General features: G+C 41.8%; 1 protein-coding gene across 1 annotated transcript in view; it reads right to left on the reverse strand.

Annotated features, from left to right (window-relative positions):
* The window catches only part of nos1apa (nitric oxide synthase 1 (neuronal) adaptor protein a), a 318,651-nt gene extending 304,720 nt beyond the window's left edge, over positions 1–13,931 (reverse strand). Inside the window, exons 1-2 of the mRNA XM_052012652.1 lie at positions 13,443–13,931; positions 13,255–13,326 (exon numbers count right to left, since the gene is read on the reverse strand). Coding sequence (XP_051868612.1) covers positions 13,255–13,326; positions 13,443–13,547 — 177 coding nt within the window. The 5' untranslated portion in view covers positions 13,548–13,931. The remainder of the gene's footprint in view (positions 1–13,254; positions 13,327–13,442) is intronic.
* Between the last annotated feature and the right edge of the window lie 1,419 nt (positions 13,932–15,350).

Consider the following 15,350-nt stretch of genomic DNA (forward strand, 5'->3'; position numbering starts at 1 on the left):
AAATAGCTCTTGCTGTAACACATAATAGTGAGGGAGATAGATATATATAATAAAGTTTATCTGTATAAAATAAGAGAAAAGAGAGGGAGCAAGGGAGTCATTACATCCATAAAATGGCAAACCTTGCTAAATAATATGCAGAGGGCAGGTTTCACAGTTGTATATATCAACCAGTTTTCCATTCATGTATTAGAAGCACAAGTAACAAATTGCGAGAACCACTGCAGATAAATAAATACTTTGAAGAATTTCATAGTACTGTTTTGAGATTCTTTTAAATTATTCTATTTTTCTTTATTCATTAACAAGGTCACATAACATTATTGTACAAAATGAAATTATAACCACAATAGGAAACAATCAAGAAATCAAAAGAAATCTCAAGGAGTTAACAGCCTTGTCAACAATTCTGCAATGAATCTAAACATTGCCCGACACTTGGGCCTTATCATCAGTAATTACAAATGATTTATTATAGTAGGCAAATGGGAAAGTTCCACCACATAATGCTAAAGTCACAGATGTGCCTGGTCATGTTTCAAACTGGTCATGTTTCAAGGTATACTGCCTCCCACTATTCATTTGTAATACAAGCAAGTAGTAAAACACTGGCTAAAGAAATCTGTGACTCTTGCATTCCTGTTGGATCAGTCAACAGGGGTATTAAGGTACAAGGGAATGAACAACTTAATGAAAATTCTTAGGAGGTTCAAAGGCTAACCTGTAAATAGTAAAACATGGCAAGCAAATATTCATCAGATCTTAACGATCGAGTGTGTGACGCAGCAATAGTCACAAATTTAGGTAGAGAACATCTCAGACTTTTGAGATTAAAGGATACAACTTTACACAGATCTAAAATATAATGATGCACCATTTATAAGGCTTAAAGCTGATAATCCTACACATCTTAAATGGTCATTATTAAAACAAAACACACAAACATTGTTCATGCTCTAAACAGGTATATATTTAACAATAAAGCCTGCCAACTCAGTCTAATGATGCCCTCTTTCCTTTGTCATTTTTGTACCAAACCTCTTAATTTTTGGTAAGAAAAACTATTCTCATGACTTCTGATTAAATCAGAATATTTGAAACTTGGGAGGCCAAGATTCTTGTAAGAAAGATAGATACAGCATTTTTCTCAAGACTTTTACTGGAACACAGGAGTTCTCCCACAAAATTGCCAGGAAGATGTAGATCACATCATTAGTCAAATTTCACACTTGGTTGAGATCACATGTCGAACCGTCATGCGCAAGTATCAGTTTTTTTTCTTAAAGTTTCAATTTTATCCCATTGAAACAACTTCACCAAACTCCTTGGAAAACAAATAAAACTGCATGTACTGGAATCTGAAGCAAGAACAGAAACATTGGAAGAACTCAACCAGTCAAGCAGCATCTGTGGAAAGAGAAACCAGTTAATGTTTCACTGAAAGAGTCATTTCATTGACCTGAAACATCGATTGGTTTCTCTTTCCCCAAGTGCTACTTGAGTGGCTGAATTCTTCCAGCATTTCCATTTTGGTTTCACCAAACTCCTTGACATATTGAATCACAATAATCCTTGGCAGTCACTGCGGCATGGCTAGGAATTTACTTACTTACAATTGGATGCATTAAAACTTAGTGATGGATCCCAGTTTCTTTGCTGGATAGTGTGGTCCATGCATTTTACCATGATTTTGTAACTTAAATTAAATTTTACAGACCTTGAAATCTTTAACATGATAAAGGGATACAAATGTTATCGTGTAATGAATACCTTTTCATTGGTTTTCCATACTAATCTCCAAGCTTAATACTGCTGCATTGCAGATAATCAAAAAAATTAGAAAGGTATATCCTTTCACCTAAGTATGTAAGAATTTACTTTCCAATAAAAGAATTTATACCATCAATGTGCTTATTTTACAAAACAGTTTCAATTAAAATCCCAGTCTTTTCCTTTCCTAAATCTTGATCACCATTAACCAACAGTATATCTACCACAGTGGGGGAAAACAATTATTCACAGGACAAATCTAAGCAATCTAATGCAAGTTTCCCACCACAAAGGACCACTTTTAAGAACGCCTTTTATGGGATTGCCAACTACACAAGAAAAATCATGGTGTAGCACTTCAAAATATTCCAAATGGGGAAACAAGGTCCTGATACATTTGGTGGATTTAATGAAAGAGAAATCTCAATGATGTGTGTACAAGTGAGCACAGCTGTTTCAGCTGGTGGATAAATGAAGCAATTAAGACATTAAGATAAGCAGTTTTAAAATGAACACAATGGAACTGTTAATGCAAAAGGATAATGGTTATCGCTTTTTGACCAACGTAAGTGACTTCCTATTTTAAATCTGAATGTTTTTCGGTATTGGGACTGTAATGATTACTCAATGGAGAAATGCCATTGCACGTCACTATGAATCATAATGACAGCAGAAATAAGTAAACTTTCTACAATGTAGTGCTGTATCACCACACCTTCATAAAAATACAAACTTCTTGTTGCAGCTTGTATGATATCCGTCCCCTTTATAAAGAACAGCTGAAGCAACATTGAACATGCACTGATTCTAGGCTCTTTCAACCAAGTCCACCTACAGAGAATATTTCACTTACACTCGGGTATTCGGCATTGCAGCCTAGATTGCTACTGTTTTATTCAGAAGAAATTGCTTCAATGGTTACGCTTGAAGTGTATTAGCTCTTAACTTTAAACCATTGGAAAGAAGTAATGAATAAGCATAACCACCCTTGCAGGAGTCAGAACCCTGCTCTCCGATTCCTAGTTAACACCATCGCCCAGGCTTGCTGACTTAGACTGCTTTCCAGTTCACAAATGACTAAATTTTAAGGTGTGTTTTTTTTTTACAATCTCTCTCCTTCCCATCTCCTCCAGCTCAACAGTGCTTCAACATAAACCAATTGACTAACCCTGACTGTTAATGTCCTGCCTTTGCTTACACTCAGGAATTCCCTCCATAAAACCTTCTCCCTCCTCTTGTAAGAGCCCACTTCTGTGACCAAGATTCTGTTCTAATATCTCACAGGACCAAGTGTCAAAAAGACATTTGATAATATTCCTGAGAATAGCCTTGGAATGTTTTACCGCATAGTCGTTTTGCACAGGTGCAAGGTGCCATATTTTGGAGTTCAATCTCAAATACGCTGCTTGTCAAAACTATGATGCAATGAAGAGTTTGGGGGATTGGCGGGGGGTGGGGGGTGACGGGGACACCCAAACTTCCTTCAGTTCAGGATGTACAAATCATTTGATTTTCAGCTTAACTTCTAGGGACTTGCAATTGCAAATGAAGTCTTATCAGAGATGCAAAATCTCAGCGGAATACAGCTGCCATGCTGCCAACATGGGAAGGAGTTCTGTGAATTAAACACTAGTAAAGCTTTGGACCTGTCCACTTCCAGATGTTGTTAATCTTTGGACTGGCGCACCCAAATACCCATATATTTTTCTCACAGATAAGGTACCGTGGGAAAAGGACCTCACATTTTAAGTGCAATGATAGAGCTGAAAGCACAGGAACATCATAAAAAAATGCAATTCATTAATCGGTAAAAATAAAAAAGCTGTAGGATTTATTTCATGTACCTAATGTTTGCTATTCAGCAGTATTTTTATTTTAAATGCAGAGGAGATCTTTGGGGACTCATTAGAGAATATACCCCTAGCTTTTGGCATCGCCACTAAGTGAAATCTTTACTGTAATGCAGTTATCCTTTCTTCCCCCCCCCCCCCCCCCCCCCCAGTAGCTTTTCAATGTCTTAGTGTATTTCGGGAATATTTTCCTCTGTGCACCAGTTTGGCACCTGATATATCAAATAGGCTGCTTTGCTTTCTATTCATGCTGACTCTATGTACTAACATTAGCAAATTAAAGGATATATTCAAAGCATCTCCTTCTTCCCCAATGACTTGTTTACTCCAGTATTCAACTATGATATATCAGTGCCTAATTACTCTGTTGCCAATAACTATCACATTATTGCTGTGTCTGGTCTTTCTTTTCAACTGAAGTTTAAACCTTCCAAAGGACCTGCGCTTTGATCAGATAGATTGCCTGGATCATTAAGGATTTAAACAATTTACCCAAGTTCATTATGGAACATGGGAAATGAGAGGGGGATTGCAGTTTGACAGAAGGAGTGGGGTTAGAAAAAAGTATAGAGGGTTTGGCAAGGAAGAGGATGCAATAGTCCTTGTGCATTGGAGTTGTAAAAGTACCCAAGTGATAGCAGAAATAGGAACAGATATTAAAATCTAAACGTTCAACATGACTTCAAGTCCTTACAAGAGTTAATAATTGTTCTGGCAAGGCTCTCCTGTATACGTGGGGCTATTTATAACTTGGTACCATTAAAAAAAAATCAGGGTAATTGGGGGTGGTGGGAAGAGGAAAGTACTTGATGAAGAATTACTTATCGGAGAATCTTGTAAATCATTCCAAAAACCCCCAGATTTTCAGCTGTGTATGTTCACAATTTCATATCAATAGACATAAAAAAAGCAGACAGTCTCTCTATATATACATATAAATAAAAAATGAGTGCCCAAAAATGTGTTGACATCAAAAGCATACTTAATTCACAGGAATACAGAACTTCTAAATGATGAAAAGCAAGGCTCACCCAGCACTTATACCAGTCCAAAATAGAGTCCCAGACAAGCCGTCAGTTGTGGTAGGGCTACAAAACGAGGTCGGACAGCATCGCCAGCAACAGTGCATCCCTCCCCAATGAGCTTAACGCATTCTATGCATGTTTTGAACAGAAGGAGATTGGTTTGTCACCACCCACCCTGACAGCCTTCAATGCACCTGAACCACTTTCATTCCGGTACCTAAGAAAAACAAGGTAACGTGCCTTAATGACTACCGCCTGGTGGCTCTGACATCCACCGTCATGAAGTGCTTCAAGAGGCTGGGCATTGACACACATTAACTCCAGCCTCCCAGACAATCTCGACCCACTGCAATTCACCTACTGCCAAAACAGGGCTATGGCAGGCGCTATCTCCCTGGCCTTACACTCATCTCTGGAGCATCTGGACTGTAAAGACACCTACATTACACTATTGTTTATTGACTACAGCTCCGCCTTCAATACTATAATTCCAAGCAAACTCATCACCAGACTCCAGGACCCAGGACTCAACACCTCCCTCTACAACTGGATCCTTGACTTCCTAACCAACAGTCTGCAATCAGTGAGGATAGGCAGCAACACCTCCGGCATGATTATTCTCAACACTGGTGCCCCACAAGGCTGCATCTTCAGCTCCCTACTCTACTCCCTCACAACTGTGTGGCCAGATTCAGTTCTAACTCCAAGTTTGTAGATGATACCACCGTAGTGGGCCGTATCCTAAATAAAGAGGAGTCAGAGTAGAAGGAGATAGAGAGCTTAGTGACATGGTGTCATGACAACAACCTTTCCCTCAATGTCAGCAAAACAAAAGAGCGGGTCATTGACTTCAGGAAGTGGGGCAGTACACATGCTCCTATCTACGTTAATGGTGCTGAGGTCGAGAGGGTAGGAAGCTTCAAGTTCCCAGGAGTGAACATCACCAACAGCCTGGCCTGGTCCAGCCACAGCCAAGAAAGCTCACCAGTGCCTCTACTGCCTCAGGAGACTAAAGAAATTTGGCATGTCCCCATCAGTCCTCACCAATTTTAATTAAGCACCATAGAAAGCATCCTATCTGGATACATCACAGCTTGGTATGGCAACTGCTCTGCCCGTGACCACAAGAAACTACAGAGAGTTGTGGACACAGCTCAGCACATCATGGAAAGCAGTCTCCCCTCCATGGACTCTGTCTACACTTCCCACTGCCTCGATAAACCAGCCAGCATAATCAAAGATCCCATCCACGTTCTTTCTTCTCCCCACTCCCATTGGGCAGAAGATACAAAAGCCTGAAAGCACATACCACCAGGCTCAAGGACAGCTTCTATCCCGCTATTATAAGACCATTGAACCGTCCCCTAATACAATAAGAGGACCTCACAATCTACTTTGTTATGGCCTTGCACCTTATTGTCTAGCTGCACTGCACTTCTGTAACTGTTACACTTTATTCTACATTCTATTATTGTTTTTACTTTGAACTACCTAAATGCACTGTTGTAAATGAAATCATCTGTATGGACGGAATGCAAGACAAGTTTTTCCACTGTTCTTCGGTACGTGTGACAATAATAAACCAATTTACCACTGCTACTCCCTGCCACAAACCCAACCCTTCTCTGCAACAAGAGACATAATATTGACGGGAATTAACTGATTGCTAATCTCTCTGGATCTGCACAGCATCTCCACAGCTATCAGATTTGCTCCATTCCACTACTGATTTCTTCACCAACGGCTTGCAGTGTTTTGGAATTTCTGAAGGCAGGAGATTGATGGAGAAAAGAGTCCCATTTCATTAATGCAGAATGTGGCCATGCTTTTTTTTCCCCCCCCACACCTGACCCTCCTACTTGCCCTGATACCCCATGCATCAAAACAGAAAGGAGTCTTTTCCAATCTCTCTCATCCTCAAAATGTTGCAATCACTCTAAGAAACAGGTAATCAACTGGACAAATAGAAAAGCGTTACGATTGAGCTTCAGGTGTGAGGTGATGAGGTGCATGAGTTAGATTAGAGATCCATTACCATAAATAATTCTGGTAGACCAGGCAATGGAACGTGGCCATTTTCCTTCCTAAATATTTCTGTATTAAGGTGGCCTAGCACTGACTGATGGAATTTCCCAGTTCAGGCCCCAATTGAGCAATTGCAAGATCATGGAGCTGAAGCATTACTTTTGTTTCTCTCTCCACAAACCTGGCCTGACCTGCTGAGTATTTCTGGCATTTTTGGTATTATTGAACCAATTGATGAATGCTACAAATTAGAAGTAGTGGTCTCTGGTCCAATGATCTCCAGAAGATGGTCAACTTACAGCTTTCACGAAGTGACAAGCTCTTGCTGGAAAGAGCACACTGAGCAGGAATCTGCTCCGCCATTCACCAAAAGCTGGTGCAATTTGTCTCATCCAAGGCGAGCAATGATCAGTGGACCACTGTGCAAAGAAGCCCTTTGTCCTCCTCAGATAACTTATCTACAGACACTCAATTTGTAAACCCGTGGAGCCACAAAAGACATTGCATGCAATCTACCACTTTCCCCCAAAATAATATCATTTCATACCATCAGTCAAGACAACATAACTGATTTTCCAAGTTCTCACTATGATCTTTTGAATTTTTCATGAGCAATTAATATGAAGCATTAATTTAAAATTGCCATTCATTAACTTCAATTGCAATGTGTAATAATAGGGTATCTACACTCTTAGTTTTCAAAGTAGTTTTGAATATGCACATACAAGCACAGATCTACCTTTGTTCAAAAGGAAAGCTCAGAAGGGGGCAGAAGACGTTTAGTTACTGGATGCAATCTAAATTAATGAACATCAAGCTCCGGATTTATGGAAGATAAGTTGTGGGCTGGAAGAGATGGCATCAAGTGAACTATGATTAATTGTTGCAAGGATCATGGTCTAGAGAATATGACAAAGTGGTGAAAATAAGAACAGCTGTTATCCAATAGTATTAGGAGGAAAATCTGGTTTCAGCCAGTCACAGAAGATTTTTTTCCCCCTATTTCTGCACTGATATTCACTTTAGCAGATACGCATGCACGCAAGCGAGCTGAGACATTACTGAACAGAATCAGAAAGATCAAAGGAATCACTTGAATCCACTTTACTTAATTCCACTTGAGGTTCCAAGTCTATCATGTTTTGTATTACAGCTGAGGTTTTTCTTAAGATGTATTCATTGTTAGGGATCTGGGCAAGGCCAGCATTTATAACCCATCCCTAATTGCCCTCAAAGTGGGGATTGGGAACGACCATCTTGAACCACTAGAGTCCTTCTGGTGCAGATGCTCCCACAATATGGTTGGAGAAGGAATTCCAGGACTTACACCCAGTGACGCTGCAGAGGCAATGTGTTCCCAACTCATGATTGTGTGCGGGCTTGAAGTTAACTTCCACTTGTTGGTGTTCCCATGCACCTCGAGCCCTCATCTTTCTCGGTGGCAGGTGTGGCAGGCACTGCGGGCTTGGCTTGGGTGAGTAATTGCAATGATTTCTGTAAACGTTACAACTGTAGCCAGTGGTGAAGGGAGCGTGCGTTTAGGGTGGAGGAGGAGACTTGTGGCCATTATAACTTTGCAGAGTTCAAAGTCACATTTCCAAGTAAGCACAGCTTCATGCTTACCCTGAGCTAATGATTTCAAAATTTAAACCTCTGGCTGGATTACTGATTTTCAATTCTCTTTTAAAATCTAGAATTCACTTACTCAATTATCCTATGCCAGATGAAGTCAAAATGAGATTCATTCCACAATACATGCTTTCATCAAGAGGTAACGTGGAGATATAGTCACTCTCACACCATTCCTTATGTCCTGACTAGCCACCCACAATGGATTGTTACCTTCATGTACTGATGGGCAGAATACAAGGGCTTGAGTGCAGAAATCTAGGATGACTAGCCAGTGTAGCACTGAGTGAGCATGACTCTATTGGTCATTTCTAAGTTGAGACAATAAATTGAATGCCCTTCCAGCGTCTTACATGGATGCAAGTTCCAATGAACTATTCTGAAGACTCTGCAAGGTGACCTTTCACATGCACTTCCCTAAACAATATTTAAAAAAAACAATTATTACATTTTTTTTTAATCACAGTGCTATTTGCGTGCAAATCATCTGCCTCATTTTCTATGTTACTATAGCGATTACATTTTGTGAGTGCATTGAGACAACACAAGGTCACGGAACATGCAATACAAAATACGTCAGTTTTTTCTTTAAGTAAACAGCACATCTGTGAGAAAGCACACACATTCAATTGCTGTACCACAATCACAACATCAGTCAGGATGACAAAGAGGGAGAGGAGAGATGGAGCATTATAGCTGGTGTTAATACCAACCTGGACAATGCACCTTTAGACCTACATCCAACATGATCCCAGAAGCAATGAAGAGAAAAAGGAAGGAAATCTAGGGGAGAAAAACTTGCATGGAGATGAAAGACCTTCCTTGCCATTTTATTTAATGAGGAAAATCTCAGCATTAGCAATCCTCAAAATAGAAGGAAACTCTTCTCTAACCCTCGAGTAATTGGTGTGGGATGGGAGAGGGGAGGGGTGGATAAAATAAGGAACCAGCTGAGTGTCCACAGCACCGTGTGGAACTGCTATCATTTCTCGAAGTATGAGCATTTCCAGGTATACAGGGGTCCCAAACTTGGTGGGTGAACTCCGCCAGTGGTTTCCAGGCTTTCCTCTATTTGCTGGAACTCCCCAGCATTAACATTGAGCAATTTGCTTGGGATTCCTGTTCCCAGTTGGAGCCTACTCATTTAAACGAAATGTGGTCGAAAGAATCTCTTGTTTGCAGTAATGTTTTTACTTATTCAAAAGTAGGTGATCTTACTTTCAATGTTTTTCAAGATGATAAGCTTTTTTTAAAAAATGTTTTTAGTAGTTTTTTTGTATTCAAAACAACTGAAAAAGTCTGAAAATCAGTAAGTACTGGAAATCTGAAATGAAAACATTCAGCTGGTCAGGATGGATTCTATGCTCTCACCAGCTGCCCTTCATTTCATAGGTTTTGTTAATTTTCTCTCTTAACCCACTGATCTCTACAACTTAGCCCCACAGCAACCCTAACCTCATCTTATCCTTTCCCCTATTCATCCTTACCCTACCCTACCCTTTCTGCAACATTAAAACTAACTTATCCCCACCCCACCCCCCTTCTGCAAAGGGCTTTCTATCCAAACTCTATTTTTCTCTCTACAGATGCTGCCTGACCTGCTGAGTGTTTCCAACATTTTATATTTTCATCCAGAAAAAAAAACTGACAGCTTTAGCACACAACAGAAGTAGGGAAGTGGCTTCACCATCTGTCAAAGATTTTCACAGCCGCTTCATAGGCATGGTTTGCTCCGATTCATTCACCATTTTAAAAAAAACACTAGTTTAAGGTAAGGAAAGTGGTGGGAGATGAGGTAGGGTAATGGAATGTGCTATTCCCAAGCAATAGTTAATGATCCCAGCTGAAAACAATGACTCTGTGGGTTACATAATGAATATATATGCGCAAGGAAACTGCATTTTTTTTTTGTGTACTCCGAGTTCCTGGCCCTGAGCATCTTCATTGAAAGTACACAGTGGTAAGGTAGAGATCATATGACTGCTTGCTATCAGAGAAGGTTAAAGTGAGACCAAGACATACAAAGATAAATGCAACATTTCCAAATGTCTTAGCATAACTGTCAATCAATAGATGTTACAGCATTCACCAATTCCACCTGGGGTCCTAGAATACACTTAGTGCAGAACATGAAAGGATATGGGCCATCGTGATATAATCATCATCTGACACCACTAGTACTACAAACAATAGCTTAGAAGATCAGCTTTAGTGACAGGGGCTTTGAGTACAAAACAGCAAAAGTCAATCGTTCCAAAGAATATAATGCACACAAATGTGAATTGTTGAGTGTCAGTTATTCAGAGGTTGGAAGATTCAAACATGGATAGACTTCAACAGTTAGAAATGAGAAATTAATTCCTAGTCCAAAAACATAATATTAGTCTGATAAAGCAATACAAATGCTATTTCCCTGTCTAGATATAATTGGGGAAATGGGAGTGCTAACGTTCAGGATTTTCTCTTCCATAACGCTAACTTTTATCCATTGTTACTCCTAGCCCTACCCTATCCCACCCTCACCTTCAAAGAAATCTCATTCTTTTATTTGGATCCTTTAAGTAATGGAAACCTTGGCAACACATTGCAAAAGCAAGACGTCAGCCTTGGTGCAGTGCTAGCAGTCTTAACCTGCATGCCAAAAAGGTTGTAGATTCAAGCCCAATGCCAGAGACAGGGTGCACATAATCCAGGTTGACCCTTCGATGCAGGGCTGAGCAAAAGCTACACTTTTTGGAAAGAAAAACATGCTTTTTTTTTTAAACAGTTTCTTTCAGAGTCTTATGAACTCCCACAACACTTTACAGCCAAGAAGGACTTTTGAAGGAGAGTCACTGTTATAACATAGGAAATTCAGAAGAAAATGTGTTTACATGGAGGACCTTCTAACAGCAATGAATAATGACCAGGTTATTCTCTTTATTAATATTGATTAGGGGATAACTATTGAACAGGTCATTCCATGCATTCAGATAATCAAGGGACCTTTTGCATCAACCCAAGAGGACAATCAGAACCTTGATGTAACGACAATCTGAAAGGTGGTATTTCTGACATTGCAGCACTCTTTCAGTACGGCACTGGAGCGTCAACCTGGATTATGTTCTCAGATCCCTGCAGTGGATTAATACTCTGACTCCGAGATGGAAGTGCCACCAATTGCATCAAAGGCCACATACCTGAGTGTTGAAGTACCACTGTTCATGAGAGACATTAACCAATTCAGTCCTCTCATGTTAATTCATATGACACAGCCCAGCACATCACGGACACCAGCCTCCCCTCCATGGACTGTCTTTACCTCTCACTGTTTTGGTGAAGCAGCCAGCATAATCAAAGACCCCACCCACCCAAGTCATTCTCTCTTCTCTCCTCTTCCATCGGGTAGAAGATACAGGAGCCTGAGGGCACGTACCACCAGACTTAAGGACAGCTTCTACCCCACTGTGATAAGACTATTGAACGGTTCTCTTATACAATGAGATGGACTATGACCTCACGATCTACCCTGTTGTGACCTTGCACCTTATTGCACTGCACTTTCTCTGTAGCTGTGACACTTTGTCCTGTTACTGTTTTTACCTGTACTACATCAATGGACTCTGTACTGACTCAGTGTAACTGCACTGTGTAATGAATTGACCTGCACAATCGGTATGCAAGACAAGTTTTTCACTGTACCTCAGTACAAGTGACAATAATAAACCAATATCAATCACACGGCAGTTTGGAAGGACAAGAATTTTCCCAATGTGCTGCCCAAGCCCTATCCCTCAGCCAATATCACCATAATAGATTAGTGGCTATTGGACTTGCAGTGCACAAATAGGATACTGCATTTTCCCACAATATACAATGCTGGCTCAATAACTATCTTTCCAAAGTACTTTCACTGGTTACAAAAAGGTTTGGAAAGCGCCAAGGATCAAGAAAGGCACTTTGTAAATGAGCCTCTTTTACTTTTCTTAAACATTTACAGTTCACTCAATCAAAAAAGAAAAAGTCAGTCATGACTTTGAGACTGTTGACACACCAGGAGTAACCCCCATCCAGAAAATCCAATAAGTTCCTAAAAGTAATTCGCAATGATTTTCTTAATGAATGCTGTCATACATAACCTTAATGTTGAATGGACAATAGCTGACAGTACATAATTCTACCTGTGCTGCAAATCATTCTTTCAAACAAGATCATTAATGTCAGAGTACTGATGATTAAGCCTTTGGATGCCTTGCATTCAAAGTGCTGTATAAATGAAAGTTGTTGCCTGGTGATGGTCTTGTGGATTGCGTAGCTGACACATATTGCAGCCCAAATGAAATAATCCTGAACAAATCCATTCAGTTGCTCCATTCTTGCTATCTACTGTATACTTTTAAAACAACTATCCACACAACATAGAACACAATGCGTTCTGGAGTCTGAAACCTCATTCAACAAAAAGGCAGAAAACACTTGCTATGAATTGGACTCCCAGCACAATAGATTAGCTGTCTTTGAGGTCAATGAGGTTTCCCCTGAATGCACGTGTGGTGAAAAAGGATACCAACTACCATCTAGATGTAGTGGTCCCTATTCTATACTGGTAGGGCGAACTCTGACTGCTGTGGAGTTCTGCTGGTGGATTCTTAGCTTGCTCTGTCGATTGTACAGAAAGCCTTCACCCTCAAACTTCTCCGAATGTACGTTTCGCAACTTAGGAGTTTGGTCGCAGTTATTAAAGCCTAACCATTAACCACTTGCTTCCAATCAGGACCCCAATGCTTTCTGGTACGTTAACAGTGGGCTCCACTTCTGCTCCCAGTACATAGCAACCACAAACTGAGCCACTTCGGACCTCAGCTTGAGCTTCCACTTCGTGCTTCTTTGCAATGTTATCTATGGGAAGGTCACATGGATCCAGAATGAAGATAGTCAAGGTGTCGCCCACCAAAACATTGATAACTCTCACTCACCCTGATCCTTCGCATTGCAGCCACGATCTCCACCCTGCTGTTTGGTCTGGGTACATCCAGCGTGCCGATGTACTGTGAAAAGAAATAGAGAGGGGTGTACTTCAGAAAAGAAGGGGCTCACTTTCGAATCAAAGTCACAAATCCAGTGCATGCGCCCGCGTTGGATGAAGTGATGAAAAGTTACAAACCTTCGCCTCGAAACTGATTCCATGCCGGAAAGCCTCCTCGTTATGCAGAGGAATCCGCAAATCGTGTCCGTCATCCACTAAGTTGTATTTGGTTTTGCTTGGCATGTTGGCGAGCGACACACAAACAAAAAAAAGGCAGAGCAGAAGCAGGGGTGGTGGAGGCAAACAAATGGTCCTAGGCTAGGCGAATTAAAAAATACAACAGTGGCAGAACCATAGAGACAATATATTTTATGTATAAACTAAGGAGGGAACTTCAGCGATTCGGGGCCGGTTGCAAACAGCCCCAATGCTCCACCGTGCATCTAAAGCAGGTCCCGTGCTGTTGATCCGCAGCGGGGTCTTGTGGATTCCTGCAAGCGGTGCTCCAGCCCGACGAGCGAGTGCCTGCACTGCCCTCGGCCGGCTCCGAGTGCTCCGCTGCCGGCTCACTCCTGCCGCTGTGCTGCCCTTCGCTCTCGCAGCAGCGCCATCTCGCCACTTCCCAATCAAAAGCACAGCAGCCCAGCCTCCCTCCCTATTGGCCGGCGGCCGGGAATTCCCACCCGATTGGCGTAAAGTTACATCACTTGCGCTCCGTGTGGCTGGAGAGCTCGGGGCAGCTTCCTGGATTCCCCGGGGTGGGGGAAAAGAGGCCGGCGCTCCGATCCCCGAAGGGGGCTGGCTCGCAACGGCGAGTGCCGGCGCCTTGCAATGGATGAACGCTCGCCCCTCGATGCAGTCACATCCCACCGGCGCCTGCTCTGAGGGTGCGGTGTGAGTCCTGGGAATGGTGGCTGTCCTTTGCAACGAGATCCCAGTGCACCTAACTTGGGTGTTGCAGGGCAAGGCAACCCCTGTAAAAAAAATCTGCTCGCCAATCTTAATTAATGCATGGCATCATATATCAGTCTATGTACACATGTATGCGATTACCATATATAAGCCAACAACTATTAAGCACCGCCAGCTCCAAAATAATTCTGTGTTTACCGACAATTGTGCATGGAAATATAATTCCTGATATTGAAAGTTGTGATCAATAAAACACGTCAAACTGGGCTGCTGTGACTACAGGTGGCGCCGGTTACAGGGAGACTTTCCCTTGCATGTGATGGGATAATGCCAGGAGACCGCAGCGAGGTGTCTCCCAACATTGCCCCCGCCGAAGGAGAGGATGGTTGCTGGTGGGGGGGCTAGTGAAGGAGGGTCACATAATCAGAGGGGACGGTGGTCAGAATATTCGGTTTGCTTGGTTGTCAGGGAAACACCTTCTTGCAAATTGCATGGCGCATACGAGTCTTTTCTTTTTAAAGCTATTTACTATAGGGTAGATGAAGCATACGGCGATAGTCAGCCCGTGCAGAGAAGGTCCCTCGGTTGAGTCAGGCAGCATTGAAGTACCCCGTTAGGAAACATCCCAGCTAGAAAGAGAAACCGAGTTGACAATCAACAATCTTCTTACCTTTGACCCATCCCCTGGTAGATCTGCTCTCCCCTCCTCCCCCGCACCCGCCTATCACTATCTCTTACCTGCATCTACCTATCACCACCCTGTGCCCACACCACCTCCCTTCTTTTGTCCACCTATCACTGCTCTGCTTTTCCCTCCTATACATTGGACTTCCTCTTTTCCTATCTTCGGTCCTGAATCCAAACGTTGACACCTGTTTTTCTCCACGGATGCTGTCTGGCCTGCTGAGTTCCTCCAGCATCATCGTGTTTTTCATCTAGATTCCAGCATCTGCAGTCCTTTATTTTTCTGACAATCAACATTATCTCTAAGAAAAACACAGATTTTCTAGTCATTTATGGTGTTGGGGGTCCTTATTGTGCAGAAATGGACTGCTGTGTTTCCTGACACGACAGCAGATCCTTAATTGGTGGTAAATCATTTGAGGCTTGAGGTTATGAAAGGTGCTATTTAAA

Source organism: Pristis pectinata, chromosome 3, assembly GCF_009764475.1.
Source record: "Pristis pectinata isolate sPriPec2 chromosome 3, sPriPec2.1.pri, whole genome shotgun sequence".
Taxonomy (NCBI): Eukaryota; Metazoa; Chordata; class Chondrichthyes; order Rhinopristiformes; family Pristidae; genus Pristis; species Pristis pectinata.